General features: G+C 35.9%; 4 protein-coding genes, 1 non-coding gene and 1 pseudogene across 5 annotated transcripts; 1 reads left to right on the forward strand and 5 right to left on the reverse strand.

Moving 5' to 3' along the window:
* Positions 1 to 684: 684 nt before the first annotated feature.
* On the forward strand, positions 685 to 2031 carry LOC132174390 (putative protein phosphatase 2C 55 pseudogene; annotated as a pseudogene).
* A 239-nt stretch (positions 2032 to 2270) lies between these two features.
* On the reverse strand, positions 2271 to 4164 carry KELP (transcriptional coactivator p15 (PC4) family protein (KELP)). The gene is made up of 3 exons (XM_059587500.2): positions 3642 to 4164; positions 3346 to 3451; positions 2271 to 2570 (listed from the first exon to the last, which is right to left on the reverse strand). The coding sequence occupies exons 1-3, from the start codon at positions 3927 to 3929 to the stop codon at positions 2476 to 2478; spliced, it is 489 nt and encodes a 162-aa protein (XP_059443483.2). The 5' UTR covers positions 3930 to 4164; the 3' UTR covers positions 2271 to 2475.
* Positions 4165 to 4649: 485 nt separating this feature from the next.
* Positions 4650 to 7881, reverse strand: LOC132176088 (uncharacterized). Its single transcript, XM_059588211.2, has 3 exons — positions 7550 to 7881; positions 6107 to 6304; positions 4650 to 5021 (listed from the first exon to the last, which is right to left on the reverse strand). The coding sequence occupies exons 1-3, from the start codon at positions 7804 to 7806 to the stop codon at positions 4991 to 4993; spliced, it is 486 nt and encodes a 161-aa protein (XP_059444194.2). The 5' UTR covers positions 7807 to 7881; the 3' UTR covers positions 4650 to 4990.
* Positions 7882 to 8451: 570 nt separating this feature from the next.
* TRNAQ-CUG (transfer RNA glutamine (anticodon CUG)) lies at positions 8452 to 8523 on the reverse strand. Its single transcript has one exon. It is a non-coding gene; the product is annotated as a tRNA-Gln (tRNA).
* A 1047-nt stretch (positions 8524 to 9570) lies between these two features.
* LOC132175741 (Nuclear transport factor 2 (NTF2) family protein) lies at positions 9571 to 13018 on the reverse strand. The gene is made up of 3 exons (XM_059587770.2): positions 12394 to 13018; positions 11542 to 11738; positions 9571 to 10019 (listed from the first exon to the last, which is right to left on the reverse strand). The coding sequence occupies exons 1-3, from the start codon at positions 12787 to 12789 to the stop codon at positions 9761 to 9763; spliced, it is 852 nt and encodes a 283-aa protein (XP_059443753.1). The 5' UTR covers positions 12790 to 13018; the 3' UTR covers positions 9571 to 9760.
* Positions 13019 to 15356: 2338 nt separating this feature from the next.
* Positions 15357 to 18921, reverse strand: LOC132174989 (Galactose-binding protein). The gene is made up of 4 exons (XM_059586775.2): positions 18575 to 18921; positions 16591 to 17924; positions 16413 to 16498; positions 15357 to 15787 (listed from the first exon to the last, which is right to left on the reverse strand). The coding sequence occupies exons 1-4, from the start codon at positions 18768 to 18770 to the stop codon at positions 15553 to 15555; spliced, it is 1851 nt and encodes a 616-aa protein (XP_059442758.2). The 5' UTR covers positions 18771 to 18921; the 3' UTR covers positions 15357 to 15552.
* Between the last annotated feature and the right edge of the window lie 377 nt (positions 18922 to 19298).

Below are 19298 nucleotides of genomic sequence, written 5' to 3' on the forward strand. Positions count from 1 at the left end.
TATGAAATTACATAATTACCCTCATTAAAACCTATAAAATTACGTAATTACCCTCAATTTCATAGGTTTTAATGAGGGTAAAATTAGAATAGAGGGCATCAAAATCCCACGTGAGACGCACGTGGGATGATTTCTATCCAATTAGACGAAAATTAGTAATGGAGGGTCTGAATTGAAAATTTTTAAAATATTAGGGGGTATATTGTCAATTTTTAAACATTGGGGTTCGAATTGAAAAACTCCTGAAACTTTAGGGAGGTAAAGTAAATTTAGGGAGGTAAAGTAAATTTAACCCTTATTTCTGCTTGATATTGAGTCCTATAATACATGAAACTCCAATACATATTTATTTAGGACTAGGAAATTGTTTGACCAAAAATGATTTTATAAAAATTTTGGTGTTCAAAACAGTAAAGAATAGAATTATTTCCGCCTGATACAAATTTATATCATTGTCACATACTCTAGCTAGTAAAATGGTAAACTACGAAGGATTTTGATCGAGATCAGATGCAATTAGCTGTTTGTAGTGTATAACTCATGTGAGAAGACACTCAAGCCTCACTTGATTGGGTAGGTATTCGGGAGGCCCGAGCACCAACCCGTATGTTATTTTATTTGTAAATAATCTTGCTTCCTACCACATTCTTGTTTAGGGATGGATCAGAAGAAAAAAGGTTGAAAATGGTTGCCGGAGTGTACTACATACCAAAGGGAACAAGTTGTTTTAGAGGTATAGGCGATGATGCTCACTTCATATGTGAAGAGAGACAAACAATTGGTGTGGCAGATGGCGTGGGTGGGTGGGGCATCATGGGTATCGACCCGGGAGAATATGCCCGACAACTCATGGCTAACTGTTTGGAGGCAATATTAATGGAACCAGATGGGAAGGTTGATCTTGGAAGAGTTCTGAATCAAGCTTACTCAAACACCAAGGCTAAAGGAGCATCAACAGCTTGCATATTAACATTGATAGACAATGTATGTCTCTCTTTCTTCTTAATACACTGCAATATTTCAAATCCAATCTATTAAATTGACATCTGTCTTTAGAACATACGTGATTTTTAAAGAATCTAACTCAATTTGGAGAAAGTTTGTTCATGTTACATACTTTTCAGCTTATTTAGTGTTTCTTTTATTCCTTTTTCTTTTGTAAATTAACTTTCTAGAGATTATGTTGTGTCTCGTTTTATTTTGCAGTGCTTGCATGTTGCTAACTTGGGAGATAGTGGATTTCTGCTGATTAGAAAAGATGAAATATACAAATCCGAAATTCAAGAACATTATTTTAATTGTCCATTCCAGCTGGGACAAGAAGCAGACACCCCCGATTTGGCAGAGGTACAGATTAGCTAGAGGCTAGCTAAAATAGTAAAATTCATTTGGTGCTGCAGTCAATAGCAAAAGATTGTTATTAATTGTACACTAAATCATTTCTTTAATAATTTCTCTCTCCCTTCTCTCTTCTCTCTCCCTCTCCAAGTGGTCAAATTGGCAAGAATATAATAATAAAAAAAAAAGCAGAGAAGAGGTTGGAATTTGTATTGAAAGAGTAGGTAAAATAGAGAAGATTGCTTTTTGATTAGGTATTTTACATCAGTAAACATGAAGAAGCATCAGAAATTTCATATCTTTACCATCAAGGACAAGGAGAATAATAGATGAGTTTATTATGATGGCATCAGCATGCTAAATCTTTGATTTTTCATTGATGGGTTAAAGTTTTTACACATGCAGATATTTCCAGTTGATGTAAAATCAGGAGACATGCTTATAGTCGGCACAGACGGGCTGTTTGATAACATGTTTGAGAGGCAGATTAGAGACACTGCAAGATTGGGGGCAGAGGTTGGTTTAAATCCAGAGCAGGTGGCTTGGGCAGTAGCAGAGCATGCTTATCACAAATCAATGAAGAAGAAAGTTTATACACCATTTATGAAAGCTGCTAAGAATTCTGGGAGAGTGTTTTCTGGTGGCAAACCTGATGATATAACTGTCATGGTTGCTTACATTGTTGATGCTTAGGTCTTGCATACACAATATTTATTCATAAAAGCATTGACAGTCTTGTACTTATTGCAGATTTTAAAATGTATATATGCTAATTATCTCTAACACTGCCTGCCAATGAGTAAGAGTTTCACTATTTCACACCAAGGATTCTTGCCATACAGATTGAAATTACTCTGCTAACATCAACAATGCATAAGTTTCAATCTTTGAACCCAGCAAACAAAATAAAGGGTAACAGATAAGGAGCAAGAGAAGCCAACAAAGATTGTCATTTCATTTAGTGCTTTAATACATACCATGTAATTCAGCTGGTCCACACTGGCCATAAAAGAGTTGAGGCACTCTGGCACCAATTTGAAACAGCAGTTAAAGCTCTAAACAAAATGATCTGCCATCAGGAAACCGATAAGTCAAATCATTTTTATTACAACCACTAAGGAAACTAGGTTCAAATTATCACATAAGCCGTGATTCCATCTTTGTAATGGCTTTCTCTATAGCAGGCATGTTCTTCTTGAAGGTTGACCATTGCTCCTCGGTCATGCTTATACCTGAGTACAAGAGAAGTAGAGATTTTGTACAACCTTAAACTATCAAAAACTTGAAATTTTAAAGATAAAAGGAAAAGCACAGGCAATGCTTGATTTCTAATTGACATACTGCATCACTACAGGGAAACCATCAAAGATGATAGGGAAAAACACACAAAAACAACATCGTATTTTGTTTTTTCAATTTTTTTCAAGGTATAACAATTAGACAACAGAGAACAGTTACCATTTGGACAACTTTTATTATTTCTACCTTCATAATCACGGCCACTAAAATTGCTACACGCATAGACAACAAAAGTCCTAACTTTTCTAAATCAAGGCAGCAAGCATAAGCACTGGCACCGTCTGTAAGGAAATGAAAACATCAACTGCAATAACTCATATAATTATAAGCAAGTTCAAAACCCTAATTGTCCCGACACCCCCATTGTCCACCACAATCACCTAATTCTTCTCCACTGATTCAACAAACTGCAATTCTTAGTATCGAAGAACAACCCCACATTTCTCTTATATTAAACTACTTGTTTTGCATATAAGGGATCAAAAACACCTGCATTATGAAAGTACAAGAAAAGCTCATATATTTACACCACAACCACCTCATTCTTCTTCAATGACTCAACGACCCATAATTCTAAAGTGGGCTGGCGTAAAACCCAGATAAAAATACATATAAGAGGCTCAAGAAAATACATAGAAAGCAGTATAAACTTGAAAAAAGAAAAACGAGCAACAAAAATACCAAGCCTATATAAAGTAAAATAACTACCTTTAGAAGTAGGAAGATCTTTCCCATCTTTCTTATAGTACTCCCTTATCGACACCAGAGTCTTCCCCCTGAATTCTTGAATTGTCACCTTTCTCTTGTCTGACAGCTGAATCAAAACCCAAAAAATAATTAACAAAAAAAATAAAATTTTCTCAAATCTCTCACTCTACTTGCAGTTGCAGATTAAATAACACAATCAAAAAACGTAACCCTCTTCACTTCGCGTGAGTTCAAATGTAATTCAATCAAAAAAAAAAAAAAAAAAACACAAAACACAAAACTTTTCAAAATCTCACTCTGCAAATGATGAGGTCGCCATCATCATCGTACTCCTTACGAGGGTCTCCTCGTTCTTCCTCTTCTTCTGCTTGCTCTTCTTCCTCTCGTTGTTGTTGTTGTTGTTGTTCGAGGAAGGACTGCACGACCTGCTTGACGAAGGCCTTGTAAGGCGGGTCGGAGAGGTCGAGTTGGAGCTCCGCCGCGGCCTGCTTCCGGATCTTGTGCTCCGTGGTCTCCTCCATGTCAGACTCCTGTAGAATCCTCACCACTGTCTTTTCGATTCTCTCTTGGATTTCCGGTTCCATGTTGTTTGAGGTTTTTCTGACAGCGTACGAATTTGGCGGAGAAAGAAGCTTTTTGATCAATTTGGGAAATTCTGGAGGGGGAATCGAATCTGGATTTGAGTCTCACGTATGTATCTTTCACGGTAATGAAAAGACTGTCGGGACTAAAGTTGTACTTTTATCTCTCTCTTTTTTTCTTTTTCTTTTTTACCAAAAGAAGAAATATTTTGATGCGAATATAAAGATATTTTGAAAAATTACATTTTACTCTAATGAATCATTCACTCATTGTTCTTTTTACATCCAATATTTAAAAAGTAACACTTGACCCTCTCTACAAAGTTTCAGACGCTAACAAAAAAGTTCATCAATTTATTTACTTTACTTTTTTTTTTTTTTTACTTACTTTTACCATATTCTTAGCAATTATGCCAAATACAAGATGATAACTTGAACTGTTAAAAATTCATTCGGATAAAACTGAGCAAGCCAAATTAATTTATCCTTGTTTAAAGCATCAAATGAGTCATTTGGACTCAAACAAGTAATAGAAAGTAACAATTCAAAATTCGCAATTCGCCTCACCTCATCAAATCAATTGTTTCTGGAGTTGCAAACCTATAGCAACATAACTCTTCGCAGTAATTATGTGAATTTTTCATGGTTCAGGTTTTTCCTCGGTTGATATAGTTCATCCATATTGGAAACAAGAATATTGTTTTGATGAAATGGGTGTGAGAATCTCGAATCTGATTCCTACCATTATGCTTATTTATACTGAACTGATTTGCTTGGAATGAAATGTCCACGTTTCAAAAATCATTACAGAATATTAGTTGAATTGTAGGCTTTGTAGCACAGATCCGACCCACCAAATCTCATTCAAATACTAGATATGTTGGGATGTAATAATAATTAAAAAGAAAAAAAGAAAAAAGAAAAAAAAGAGATTTAAGAATTTATCTTCTCATTCTTCCTTTACCCCTCCAATGGCAATAAGCACAGATGAAGACCATGACCTCCTCCCACATGTCAAGTGGCTTGCCTTGTCTTAATCATTCTTTGTCATACAATGCTACCTCTTAAATTTCCTTGGACCTTTGCCTTGTGTTGCTGCAAGAGTTAATCAGTTGTTAATACCTTAAAAGGCCAAAACAGCGGTGAAAAATGCTGGCAATTGACTGGAAATGAACAGCACAACTAAGAATTGAGTAAATGCTATTCTTTACACCTATGTCACGTCAGCTGATATGGCGTGTTTTAAGTGGCTTTTTTCATGTTAGTCACTTAAAATGCACAACATCAGCTAATGTAATATGAGTGTGATAAATAGGTGTGAAGAGTAGTATTGCTCATAAGAATTGGCAAAAGAATGTCTATTACATGTGTTCATCCTTTAAAGATTTATTTTACAAGCTAGGAATACTCAACTCATGTGACAAAGACAAACAGATACTTCCTAAATTCACTAAAGCATGGCTTTTTGACAGGATACATGTGAATGACAGAGAAGTGCGCAAAAACAGAAACAAGACCTAAGAACAATTTGGTTGATAGGATTGATAATGACTATGATCAGTGGATCCAGCCATTAAAGATCTACAATTACCTCTACAGTCTCAACCAACCAAAACGGATCGAAAATGTCTAGGATGAGAGCCAAGAAGCATGGCTGAGACTGGGGTACATGTAGAAAATCACATTGTCATCTTTCTTATTACTAATTTGAAATGTATTGAGCAGTCAGCTCAAGATCAAAATACATAGTGTTATAACAAATGCCTGCCATAAGCTGTGAAGGAATACATGCATAGATTCTTTCTTTAGGTATGAAATTATGCATGAATCTTATCTGTTTGTGTGGACTGAGCGAAAAATATTGTTATGAATGACAAACCATTAGGATTGGCAATGCAAGTGAATTGGTTTTGATCTGAAGTTTTTTATATGATGGATTCATTCCTTGTGGTTGGTATTCTGTTTTAAGGGGAAGAAAGCAGAATAGAAACGAGAAAGGTCATCTGAAAATGAAAACCAAACTTTCTATTCTAGCACATTCAAATAATTGTCATGAATTATATTTACTCAAGTAATTTCCTAATGCAATATGGCAGGCATGCACAATTACTTGAGTGAAAGTAGGAAACTGATTCATGCAAGAGTTGGAACCAGAATAAAACAAAGAGAGAGAGGCACACCTGCCACCAGAGGCAACCTCATCCATGCTTTGCCCTCGTCGCCTATACCTACCACCAGATGCTAGAAATGCAGGGCAAGGCCTGTAAGCCTTTATTGGCCACCAGCCAAAGCCTGGAACTGTTGCAATCCCACCTTGAATCCTACCTTCACCATTGCATCCCTTCTCCATTTCCTCTCTCCCACAGGCTTGACAACCCCTGTAAGAATTGAATATTGTTTTCATTTGTATCACCAACCATCAAACATGAAGGTAAGGGAGTTAAAATGCACAAGTACCCTTACGATCTCGCTCTAAAGAAATCTCATTAGCCTCGCAAAGGTCAAGTCAAAAGGTTTTCTTCTGGCTATCAAAATTTAATGTTTATAAATACACATTGTGGCTAGCATAAGAAACGAATTATGTTACCCGAAGTACTCTGCAAAAACATGTATAACAGAACAAAAATCAGACCAGTTTCTGATATATATGAAGACTAAGTGACCACTTATAAGGTCTTTTATGCCAGAGACAAACTCTATAGACTCAATGGAGTTTACTATGTGTGGATTACTTTCTAGATCATCATTAGTAACCTGAAAATAGAGTTCTTCCGTTCATATTAAAAAATCTTAAACTAATAGGAAATAGTAAATTTAATTATCTAATTAATATTCTACACTGCCCCTCATGTGTGGGTGTGTAGGCTAAAACTCTCGCTCAATAACTGAAGCCCAACATGTAGACCATTCAATTGAAATGAAAAGTGAGTTACATAGACATAAGACAAGGTTTGAATCCACGATTTTTGTTCTGATACACTATTAAATCACCACTAATCTCAAAAAATTAAGCTAACACAAAATTGTGAATTTATTATTTAATCAATAATCTTACAATTCGACTATTAAGATAAAAACTTAATTAAACAAACTTTTAGTCAAGTAAGAGACTCTAATTCATTGGTCACCTGTCCTCGTTAGCCCCTTGAACACAAATCACTCCCTAAATATTCCCAGTACAACTGGCTCATCTATATTTAATTGATTCCCCTTTCAATTAAACCACCAAATGAGCAAATCGTCCTATGAAAACTGAATTGCCAAAATGCATTTGATAAGAATGAAGCTGTTAGAAGAGGATAATTCAACTGAACATATGAGCATAACTTCTGGTCAAATTTCGTAACTTTTCTGATCATATGTACGAATAGTCATTGTTGTTAAGCAATACTTGGCTTAGATACAATGAGCAATCCATAGTGAAGTAAACACTTTCAATACAAAACGAAAAAACCCTTTTCTTTTCCCCACTCTGTCTCGATTTTCATGGCATCCAAGCAGAGGGCAACGGAAGAAAAAACGAAATAATCTCTAGAACATAATTGGCAATAATTCCTAGTTCATAAATTGATCAATATTTTAATCTGGGTAGGCTGGAAATGAAGTAAAGAAAAGGGTGGTACCTCGGAGGGAGCTTGCCAGTGTCATCGGTGGCAGCTTCTGACTGGACAGGAAGTGCATCAGGCGGAGGAGGAGGGCTTTCTTCTACAACAGAAGTTGAAGAAGAAGAAGAAGAAGAACAATGAGGGATGATGGTGAGTTTAGATGGGTATCTAATGGGAGTTGTTGAGCCATGTAACCATGTACTGCTGCCAATGCAAGGACGCTGGCAGAGTAAGCTCTGATGAAGTGCTGGAACTGAGACAACGGAAACTCCCATTCTCTCTCTCTCTCACACTCTCACGGACACACACGCAATGAACATTTGGATAACAGTACGTCACTATTACCAACCTTTTTCTGTTCTCTTTCAAACGTAAGGCTCTGGTTGTTTGAGCTTCTCAGCTTCATATATTTGCCACTGTATTTTACTGATATGCCCTCATATCAGTAGGGCAATATTTTATACCAACAGTAAACCTAACATGAATTCAATATCAAATTAATAAGATTATGATTGAATTGTTTATATAGTTTTATGCTCAAATTTTAATACAACTCAAACTTAACACTCGATATTTAGAATTAGTAATTTTGACACAACCCACGAACCTAATATAAAATTAGCGGGTTAGAATTTAACCTACTAATTAAATTGTATACTTATGTCTTGTTACAACCTAAACTGACCACGCGGATACTAATGATTTTTTTTAAGGACAAAATTTTCCTCCAAACTAAATGAAGATAATAATATTAGTGGCACGGCATAGAAGAGGGTAAGGTTGGGATAGAAAAGGATATATGAAACTGTGAAGGCCTTATTTGGGTATGCAATAAATTGTGGGCGTTGAAACAAAGAGGCTAACAAGTAACAAGTACTTGAATGAAAAATGAAAACCGAAAACAAAAATGAGAGAAAAAGAGGTTCCACCGAGATTTGAACTCGGGTTACTGGATTCAGAGTCCAATGTCCTGACCACTAGACCATGGAACCTTGCTGGTTTACCTTGTCTGGTATATATATATATTTTCTAATAACCTTTCATTTCGTATATGCTGACCTTACTTCTATTGAATGTCATGTGACTTGGACATGAGTTGACAACGGCTTTATTTAGTGAATAATTTTATGAATTGAGAAAAAACGACCATTTTTCCTCAAAAATTCTTCTTGTGTCAGAGCACTAGCAGCAGCTCATTACCTTCCTTATTTTTAGGAAAAATCTAAAAAAACATACCCATATCAGAAGCACTAAATATAATCAACATCAAATGGCATTTACAATATTTTCCAATGCATTAAAAAATACTGTAGATGATCAATGCATTGGAAAACATTGTAAATGCCCAATGCATTATTAAATTATAAAAAACTAATTCTCTCTCATCTCTCCTTCACTTGTCCCTACAATTCTCTCTCTTCTCTCCTCTCTCATTGGTTGCAATAATAAAAAAAATAGTATTTAATTCGTATAAGTGTTTTTTTATAGGGAATAAAAAAGTAGTTTTATTTTCTAAATCGAGCGAAAATGATTAAGAAGATGCTGCTGCTAGTGCTCTTATAGTCTTATATAGAGTTTTATACTAAAATTTTAACTGCAAAGGAGACTAGAATAAGTCCAAAATTTGTCCCCCCGTGAGCTTCACTATGATCTTTCCACTTTTTACAAGTGCCCATAGGTTCAGTCTAACTGTGCAAAAATTCATATTTTTAAGCCAAAAAAGGAAAGCAAATGAAATGCAAAAACTAGAAAGAAGAGGCAAATAGCCCTCTTGGATTTGACTTAGGTCCGTTGAAAAAACTACAGAAAACCTCTTGTAATTCGCCCTCCAATAGTTCTTTGCTATTTCCACTACAATTCCCACTCTGATTTACTCTGAATAGTGAATCAGTGTGGAAAAGGAAATGGTTAATTTCCTTCCAATTAAACTTCTGCATATTATACTTGAATCTAATTTCTTCTCTGGTAACTATATTTAAAAAAAATAAAAAAATAAATAAAAAACGTAAAAACAACAAAGATAAGAGTGGAAAAAGAAAAGGCAAAAAGAGAAAGGGGGGACCTTTTACCACGAAACAATCAAAACTGGGGGTTGGCAAAACCAAAAGGGATAATCCGACGAAATCACAGTGAAATTTCAAGCAAGCTGTTCCATCTAACAAATACCACTATTTTTTGTGACTAGTATTTAATATCTCATTGGTATCATCTCTTCTTCTTCTTCTTCAATTATGCATGCACAAGTTGTTGCTCCACCTCTCCATCCATGAGCATCACAGAGCTGTGATGATGCACCATATACCACCGCCCATTATGGAACTCGAAGACATTAGTTACGTTGAATGGCCCCGAATCGATGTCGATAAAGGTTTTCATGGTAACCCAGGCCATGTCTGTCAGAACACGAGCCCGTACATCTCGAACTTGAAAGTTGACCCCATGCTCCCAATTAAATGCAAGCTGCCAACTCTGTATTACAGCATTGTACCTGAAGTTGGAAACAAAGATGACTCAGCTCCTGTTTAGTTCCAATCAAACATAAAAAAACACACCATAACAGTAGAATTTAGGTAAAAACTCAAAGTCCCTGCAAACCCAACAGCTTTTGCAAGAAGGAAAATGTCAACATATAACAATGTCTTTCTCTATCTAAAGCAACATTGTCATCTATAGTGATGTCTAAAACATTGGCATCATGACCACACCAAGAGATGAAGGTAAAAGTTCAAGCCAGGGCTTTGATCTGGTACATAATAAAATATAATTCAGATAAAGTGTTATGATGTTCTTACTTGCGAAATGCACAGTAATAAAATATATAGTGCCCGGGCCACAGGCTAGGACCCACCTTACCCTATTTTCCGTTACTAAAACAGAAGAGATTGTCTCAGGATCCTATCTTAAGAGCATGCTACATCCACAGTGCTCCTGTAGGTTAGATGTCTCCACCATTAAAATAACGCATCCTGCTTTTAAAGAACAAGTCTCTTCTACACTCGATTTCAATAAATTGATGAAGAATCTCTAACTATGAAGTTAAATAACACTTTGCCCCATCGGACAACTTAGGCAAGCGGGGCTAAAAAACTGCCATATAGCAGCTTCATCCAAACTGTAATAATGCTACAAACCAACATTTTTCCTTAGGAACTACAGATCAACCTGTAAACTTCATTAACAAACCAAATGTTGAGCAAGCCAAAAGTCTAAGAGCTGCCATTCTGCAGACGAGCAAAACTAAACAACTGACAGTAATACCAATCACATCCCAAGTGCATAAATTTATACAAGCACATAAGAAGCTACAGATATACATGTGCATGCGGTGCACACATATGAACATAGGTATGCACATAGACTGTATCTAAGCATAAATTGTACATAACAAAAGCGTAATTAGTTCAGTACGAACATATGCACATAGTTCTAAACGTGGGCAACCTTTGCTTGGTATGGTCATTGACACATGTAGGGTATTTGCAGCTCACCTACTATGTCAAATCCCTACATTAATACCATGTCATAAATCTCAGCTTGATTCAAGTATATCAGCAGCAGGTATTCCTGGGCTTGGCTCACCAAGTAGAATACATGCTTTCTTTCCTGCTACATGCTACATGCCTATAGCACAGTTGAAGCAACCCAGGTACAAAAGGTAGAAAACAAAGAATAGCAGCACAATGTTTTTTTTGATAAGTAAGAATAGCAGCACAATGTTATCGCACCATACGTCAAAATCCCTCCTACAATAGTTACTAAAATCTCCAGTACATATCCAAGATCTAATGGGTCATATCTGGCTACTATCTTTGATATCATGACAACATTATGTGACCACACCCCCATAATTCAGAACATATGAGCAGCATATAGGTTAGGCTACTTGCTAAAACAGGTCAAACATGAAATAGCAGTAAAAAGCAGATTAAAAAAAAAAAAAAAAAAAAAAAGAGAGAATCTTTCCATCACTGGATGTAAGTAATTGAAATATCAAGTCTAAAACATCATACCCTGAAAAGAGTTCTCCTGAGGCATGAACACACTTTACATAATCTGCATTGCGCCAAAAGTGACTCATTGCTTGAATAGACCTTTCTTTGATGATGTTAAAGAATTCAGCATTAATATTAACAATAGCTCTTGTAGCCGCATAGTAAGCCTTCCAGCCATTGGCTGGCGTCACACTATCCTGTTCCAATGTGAAGTCCTGAAAAATAATTTGAGAAACAAAAGGTTATCCATACATCCAGAAAGTTATTCAGTGCATAAACAGCAGATGACATACAGAGAGCATGCAAGCAAGCTAATGGAAACCCGAGCCCCATATTGCAATCATTATATCCGAAGAAATGAAACCAATATTTTCAGTTAAATATACTTCACCCAGGCCAAGTATATTAATGCTAATGATTTTAACAATGGAGTTGATGAAAGTAGTCGACTCCAACAATACTATACAACAGACAGTGTGATTATAAAAATCGAAAACACATTGCTTTCAACAAAACTACATTAAACAGTAGAGGGTACATGCGGATTTTGCCGCAGAAAAACCCCACATTGGATTTAACAAAGTAATAACCCCAATTTCATCCATAAGAAAGAAATTCCTTTCAATCTTTGGCAAGAGACACGCATAGTATGTGATCCAGAACAGCCTAAACTCATCAACCCACATCTCAAATTACACCAAAAAACCCAATTCTACAAAACCCAATGCAAAGTTGTTAAGTTTAACACTCAATTTGCTATTGGGTTCCAAAATATTTTAGCTCTTCTCAATTTGCTTCAAATTCTAAACCAAAATTCTCAACAATAACCACAATATCATCCGCAAGTTGCTCATTACACTCGCAATTTACCTTGTGATAGAGCGCTTTCCACGCATTGTCGTCATTGGCAGCCTTGCGCATGAGCGAGTTGGTCATGGACAAGCGGCACAGGCTCGGGTAGTCCAAGTAGCTGAGCGCGTGCGTGGTAATCTCCGGCACCAGCTGCTCCATCATCGACGCGCCCGTCGCCCGCTCCGCCACCGCCGCCGCAGCAGCCTTCTCAACCACCATATCCCTGACCGCAAACCCACCGTTACACGAGCAAACGCAATTACAAACCCTCTTCGCTGCCGACGTGGCGGAGTCTCCCCCTTCCGATTCGGGGGCCCCCCTGCAGAAGGCGATTGATCGGACGGCGAGAAGCGCGAGTAACAAACAGAGCACGGTGACTGTCGCGGCTACAAGGAAGTATTGGGTTGAGTCCATTCACAAGACATTAAAGCTACGAAGGACATGAAACCCTAGGGAATCAAATTATTCCGAACTCCTGTAAAGTCGCACTGTACGACGTCGTTTGATGAGAAACTTCAACGAGCTTTTTGGTTTTTGAAACCCTAGAATGGGTTTGCACTTTGCAGAAGGTAGAGGACGAGGGTGGTGGTATGGTGGTTGTGTGAGTCGTCGTAACTGACTCGGAACAAACTCGAGCGTCTACTTTTTTACTACTTTCCGAACATTGACCCAATCATAACGACTAGTCGTTTTACAGTACATCTAAGTTCTAACAGAAACAGTTAATCATCTTTACGGATTTATTTATTTATTTTGGATAACGTTGTAAAGACCATAAATATTTTAATTTGACATGCTTTTGAATCGGTTCAACCATAAATAGTATATTTGGTTATACATGTTTTTAGTGTGATAATTTTGATCAAATTCAAAGTATTTTCGGCTCATCAAAGAAAATAAGATTAATGGGATGTAAAAAAATTTTATAAACATTTTTCGATTCCATAGATCCCTTTTTTTAAAAAAAAATGTTTCATTGTTTTGTCATTTTCATAGATCTTTTATTATTATTATTATTATAGATGATATTTCAAAAGGCTGATATTTGAGGATATGGGTGTAATCAAGTTGAGTATTGAAGGTTCGACATCAGTTCATTTAATTTTTTTCGAACTTGAGCCAAGTTAAAACTTATCACCGAGCTAGATAATATATTTAAGTTCAATCTTATTTATGAGTTGCTCAATTAAATATCATGATTGTTTAAATAAATTAAACTCAACTATAAATAAACTCATAATGTGCACACACATACATATAATATTATATTTATCATATTTGGAAGAGAATTCTTTTTTACTTAAGATGTTCTCATTACAAAATTAAAGTAATACTATGAAAAATAATAATAATGAAATACAAATTTATACAAGCTTATATAAGTCAAATTGAGTTCTTACGAGTATAGCTCATTTTAATAATCGAGCATAATTTTTTGTTCCCGGTTAGTTCATTTATTAAATGAACTAAGACTAATTTGAGTTTACCTAAACCAAGCAGGAGCTTGTTCGCGAGTTGCTCTATTGATTTACAGCCTTATTTGAGAACATTTGACGTGTTATAGAATCAACTATGTTATAAACAATATATTTGGTTATAAATTTTTTCAGTGAGATAATAGTTGGTTTTAGGTTTAATCTATGTTTTTGGTTCAATATATATATATATATATATATATATATATATATATATATATACATTAATCGTAAATTACTATATAGTGTTTAGACTTAAATATAAACTAAAATAGCTTTCAGACCAAATTTAGGATTAATTCAAAGTAGTTTGAACATGAGTCTCATAAACTAAATATAGAATGACCTAATTTATAGTTGATAGAATTTAGATTAGGGTTAGTTTGGAATAGAACCTAACCAATTTAGTTTAGGGTTAGTTGATTTGAGCGTTGAAATTTGGTTTGACCCCGAAACTTTTGGTTTATTGTAACATCAATTACTAGGAGTGAGAATAATGCACATTGTATCAGTTAAGTATGATGTTTCCAATTGGAAAGATACAATTGGGCCTTGTTCTTGGGGGTGGGGGGACAAGTGAGATTTCATTAATAAAACAAAGCAAAATATAAATGGAGGGACACCCCCAACAAAGACTCTAGTACAATCATTTTGCAAAATAAAACTTAACAATATTTGGAAATTGGCCTAACAAGTGGTCCAAGCTCAATAATTTATTGGCATATAGTCCAAAAAAGAGATTGTTGAAAACATCAGTTTTTTAGGCAGTTTAATGGGTGGATTGTTTGGAGAAACACTTATTGCAACTATAAGAGAGCTTGGAAGCCACAGTAGGGACGATAATAATGATAATAATTCAACTGGAGCCGCCGAAAAGAGTAACACTACGATGTCTGGCAAAAGAGGTGCCCAATGGAGGATGCAATTGCCTTTTTTCAAGTGTGTGTCTGAATTAACCATTTTAAAAAGGAAAAAATGAACTCAGAGTATACAAGTAAGGCCAAGTTTGATTAAACTGTCCCCTTTTCCTTGTGTTGTACTTAGATGGTACCCCAAGCTCCACCACTTGAAATGATGACCTACCCTAGTCACCATGAGGAAAAAGAAAACTAAACATAGAATAGTGTTTCAGTTTGATCGAATATTAATTAAACGATTAAATAAATCATTTTTATCAATTTAAGCTTTTAAAACAAGTGATATTTAACATGATATCAGAGTAAAAGTCACGAGTTTTTATCTTCTTCGTTCACCTTTCATTTCAATTAAATATTTCACATGTTGAATTTCTTTACTTATAAAGGAAGAGTTAAAAGCCATATCTCACATGCTTCTGATTGTTGAGTTTGCTGGTGAGAACTTTGAGTGCATGAACTAGAATCCTGCCTTATTTTGATGTCCTTGATGATGCTCTTCCAATCTCAGATTTACTTTCACAATCTTCCTAACTTTGGAGACACAAAACCTTGCTATACATTAATTTTCACAAATTTCAAGAAACAGAAACAATGACAAACAGCATCTTCAACATAGGCACCATACTCAAGTTTCAGCATGTAGTCATACAGCAAAATGGTGAATCCATTCCCATAAAGTAACACGAACTGTTGCTGAAAGAAGTTTCTTCTTTAAGCAAAAGCTATAATTAGAAAGAGACCCAAATGCCACTGATTTGATTTACCAGAGCTACAAAATTGAGGGACTAGCTATAGATCAAGGTAATAAAAATCGTCATACTACTGCTTACAAGAATCAAAACCCAACCTCTACTTGTTTGGCATATCTTATCAGACTGCCAGGCTCCAAAAAATGTGAAAATTTTTGCTAAAACTAGCTTGAGAATTGCAAAGCACACAAAGAATAGACTGACTGCTAGAACAGAAAGTTCTTTACTTTCCAAACTTGCTTGATCGCTTACAACCTTTTCAACATCTAACCTGTGGCAATAAAGGAAACAGAAACAAAAAACTGTCAGAAACAGTAAGTGTGAAAAACATGAAAATAAATGGAAAGCAAATATGCTATATAAGTAAGTCATTAGACACAATAAGAAGAATGGATGAGATAATAATGCAAGAAGCAATTAGTTTGATTATGGGAAATAGTAAAGGTTTTGCAGATTTTCAGTTGAGTTGAATATCAGAGAATCCTGAAGCCAGTCAAAAATCACTCTGTTAACATTGTAAAGCATAGCAGTTATAGCTTTAATCTCAGCATTATTATGATAAAGAAACAAGAGATATTTGGTTTTTGTGCCACTTAAGGGACTATGTCTCATACTCTCATCTAAGAAGCGGATTGTTAATTGACTACTTCAGAATGATAAAATGGGAAGCAATCCATCTAGTAATAGAAGACATTCTAATTTCTAAACAAAAATAACTGTAACAATAACCGTTTGCAGCCTTTGAGGTGTTAAACTAATGATTAAGTGATTAAATTTATCTCTTCCTATCAGTTTAAGCTTTGGGATAACTAGTAATTTAACATGAGGAAGATAATTAACAAATGAATAGAGAAGGTATAAAGGAACTCTGATGATAAAATAGACATATTCCCTACCTTAGCATGTTATTTTCTCTGACCAATACTTCCATTTGAGATGATACAAGAGCTTTCCATAGCTGAAGGTTAACAATTCCTTTTTCCTGCAGAAACAAAGGATCCAAACAATTAGGTGGATACACAAAGCTACTCAGCCTGAGAGAGAGAAAGAAAGACAGAAGCAGTCAGACAGTACCATACTCTCCTTCCAGCCCAAGAGATCTTTGATCTCTCCTCTACTTTTCTCCAAAAGCGACAATATTCTTGATAGCTCCTTATCAAGCTCTGGTAGAACATCCCCTTGTCTTCGGTTCAATTCTTTGATATACTCCTCCAGCACAGATAAGTTCAACTCGAGGGACCTCACCTTCTGCATCAAAATCTTCAGAACAGTGTCGCCAGGTATTCTACCACTTGGCTGTTGTCTAAGCTCTATTACAGGATCCGGAATGCCGTTCAAAATTGCTGAAGATTTTGTTGCAGCTACATTGAGCTTTTGTCCATCATTGCCACTCTCTGACACTACACCAGCAGTGCTCTCAGTGGCATTTTGAACGTCAAGTGGACCAGCTTCTAGTTTTAAAGAAGGAATTGCAGTTGAATTAGGATCTGGCAATATGCTGAGAACAGGTTCTGCAGAAGTCACAATGAGATCTTCAAGCATCCGCTCCATTGCATCAACACCATACACCTCTACAACACTCAATGTGCAGTAGAACTCTGATCCATAATGACTACGTAAATTTAACTTTAAGTATCGTACCCATTTAGGTTCGGGCAGCTTGAAGCACTGAGTATGCTTGACATTAGCAGCAACAAAAGTTCCCAAAGGGGACCATGTTTCTGTTGGATAGCTTAAACTGCCAGACAATTCAAAGTCCTTGAAATTAGAAGAATAATGTTCAAAGTTTGCAATTTTGACAGTAACAACCAGAGTCTCTTCTGCAAGCTCGATCACCACAAACTTGTCCCCCACAGAACAAGGATTTCTCAAGTACTTGTCATGATCCTTTCCCAAAATGTTACTAGCTCCTTTTGCTTCCTTGTTATGAGCCACCACCTTTGCACCCTTAGATGCAGAGGCATAGTCGTATGCCGTTCCATCAAGTTCAAGCCGGTGGGTGATGTTAACAAGCCGGCTTGGTGAGGCTTGACTTTTTTCTTGCCTTGTTATGTTTCGGAACTCATCAAGATTGAGATAGGCGGGATTAGAAGTTCTCCCACTTGGAAGTTGTTCTGCTTGATTAATTGTTTTGTCTTCTTGTGGTTCTTGTGGTTGTACTTCACATGCTAAAGCAGCATAATTACCTACAACACCCCAAACTACTTCCGTACTATTTTTCTCCGGATTGAAATTTGCAAAGTTCTGATGAACATTGGGATTGTTACAACTAGTTGACATATTAAGCTCTAACAAAATCCCGTTCGTGTAGTTATTGCTTCCGTTTGTGATATATGAATAAGCATGGTCACCAAGCTCATCATTGCAAGCACTAGGAGGAGTGCTTCTGTTATCAGGAGGTGAATTCTCTGAAGTACATTTACTTCAATCAATATGACAGCATGTAAGATATAAATAAATGATACAGCCAATGATAAAAGCCAAACTTTTTTCAATTTGCTAAAAGCACACAAATCATTATCAAAAAATGGAATCTTATGAAATGATAATTCTGTTACAATATATTGATAAATTGATTAAAATTACACTCTCCTATCATCGGGTCACTGGTAGTTTATCAAATTCAAATCCACCCGTTTTAAGATTTCAAGTTAAATTATTTCTTCTCAGAAACAAAAGGTTGCAGAAAAACCACAGGAAAGGGAAAGAAAGGCAATAATGGAACTCCATATGGTAAATTTTCCAAATAAAAATGTCAAATTCTTACTTATCTAAGTCGTGTATAATTACTTGGCTAATTAACTGAACTACGTCTTAGACAAGTAATTAATTCTATATTTCTATTCCACGTTTGTTTGGCTATTTTAGATTGATTTCCCTATCATAAGAGGTAAACACCAGATATAAAGGCTTCAACTTTCAGCTCTTTTGTTTGGTTTCCTCGAAAACAAACAGAGACGAAAGCAAAATAAAACAAACAAAGCCAACAGAAAAGAAGGAATTCACCTATAATTCAAACCCATTAACCCGAAAAAAAAAAAAGTAAGTGAGAATTTACCTCCATTTCCGTGGCCAAGACCAAGTCTGAAGTAGAACAAGAAGACAAGGCACCAGAGCGAGAAGATCAAAGACAAGGAAAGCTCATATAAGCTCCTCCTCTTGTTTTCGTTGCCATCTCTGCTATAGTTGCTTTTGTTGTTGTCGTCAATGGTTTGGCCTTTGGTATTTAAGGACACGCTCCGAGGCTTCTTCATCTCTCATTCGCGCAGAAAAAAGCTGTGGAGTAGACGGATTTATTCTGGGTCTCACTTGTCTCATCCAACAGAAAGAGAAAGACACAGAGAGAGAGAGAGAGAGAGAGAGTTCCTCAGAAATTCGAGAGACGAGTATTAGACAAATGTTGGTCTTTGGTTTTTGTGGCTATTTTAGTTTGTCTCGCGGAAACTACTTTGTGCCATGAACATGTGTGGGCATGGCTAGCCGTTATTGGAACTTGGATGGACCAAGTGTGTGCTATAATTAAGGGGGTAATTTGAGTTGAATTAGTTTTCAATATTTGAGCAACATGCTAACATTGGGCAATCGAACCCATTTAGTTTCAATAGAATCTTCTTTCTTTCTTTGGCTGAGCAAATAGTATATCAACTTGAATTCAGTTACCAAATTCGTTAGAATTAAGACATGTCTCTTATATTTTACGGTGAAATATGTGTCCCAATTCTAAGTTGAATTAGTTTTCAATATTTGAGCAATATGTCAACATTGGGCAATCGAACCCATTT

This window comes from Corylus avellana, chromosome 3, assembly GCF_965113065.1.
Source record: "Corylus avellana chromosome 3, dhCorAvel1.hap1.2, whole genome shotgun sequence".
Lineage (NCBI taxonomy): Eukaryota > Viridiplantae > Streptophyta > Magnoliopsida > Fagales > Betulaceae > Corylus > Corylus avellana.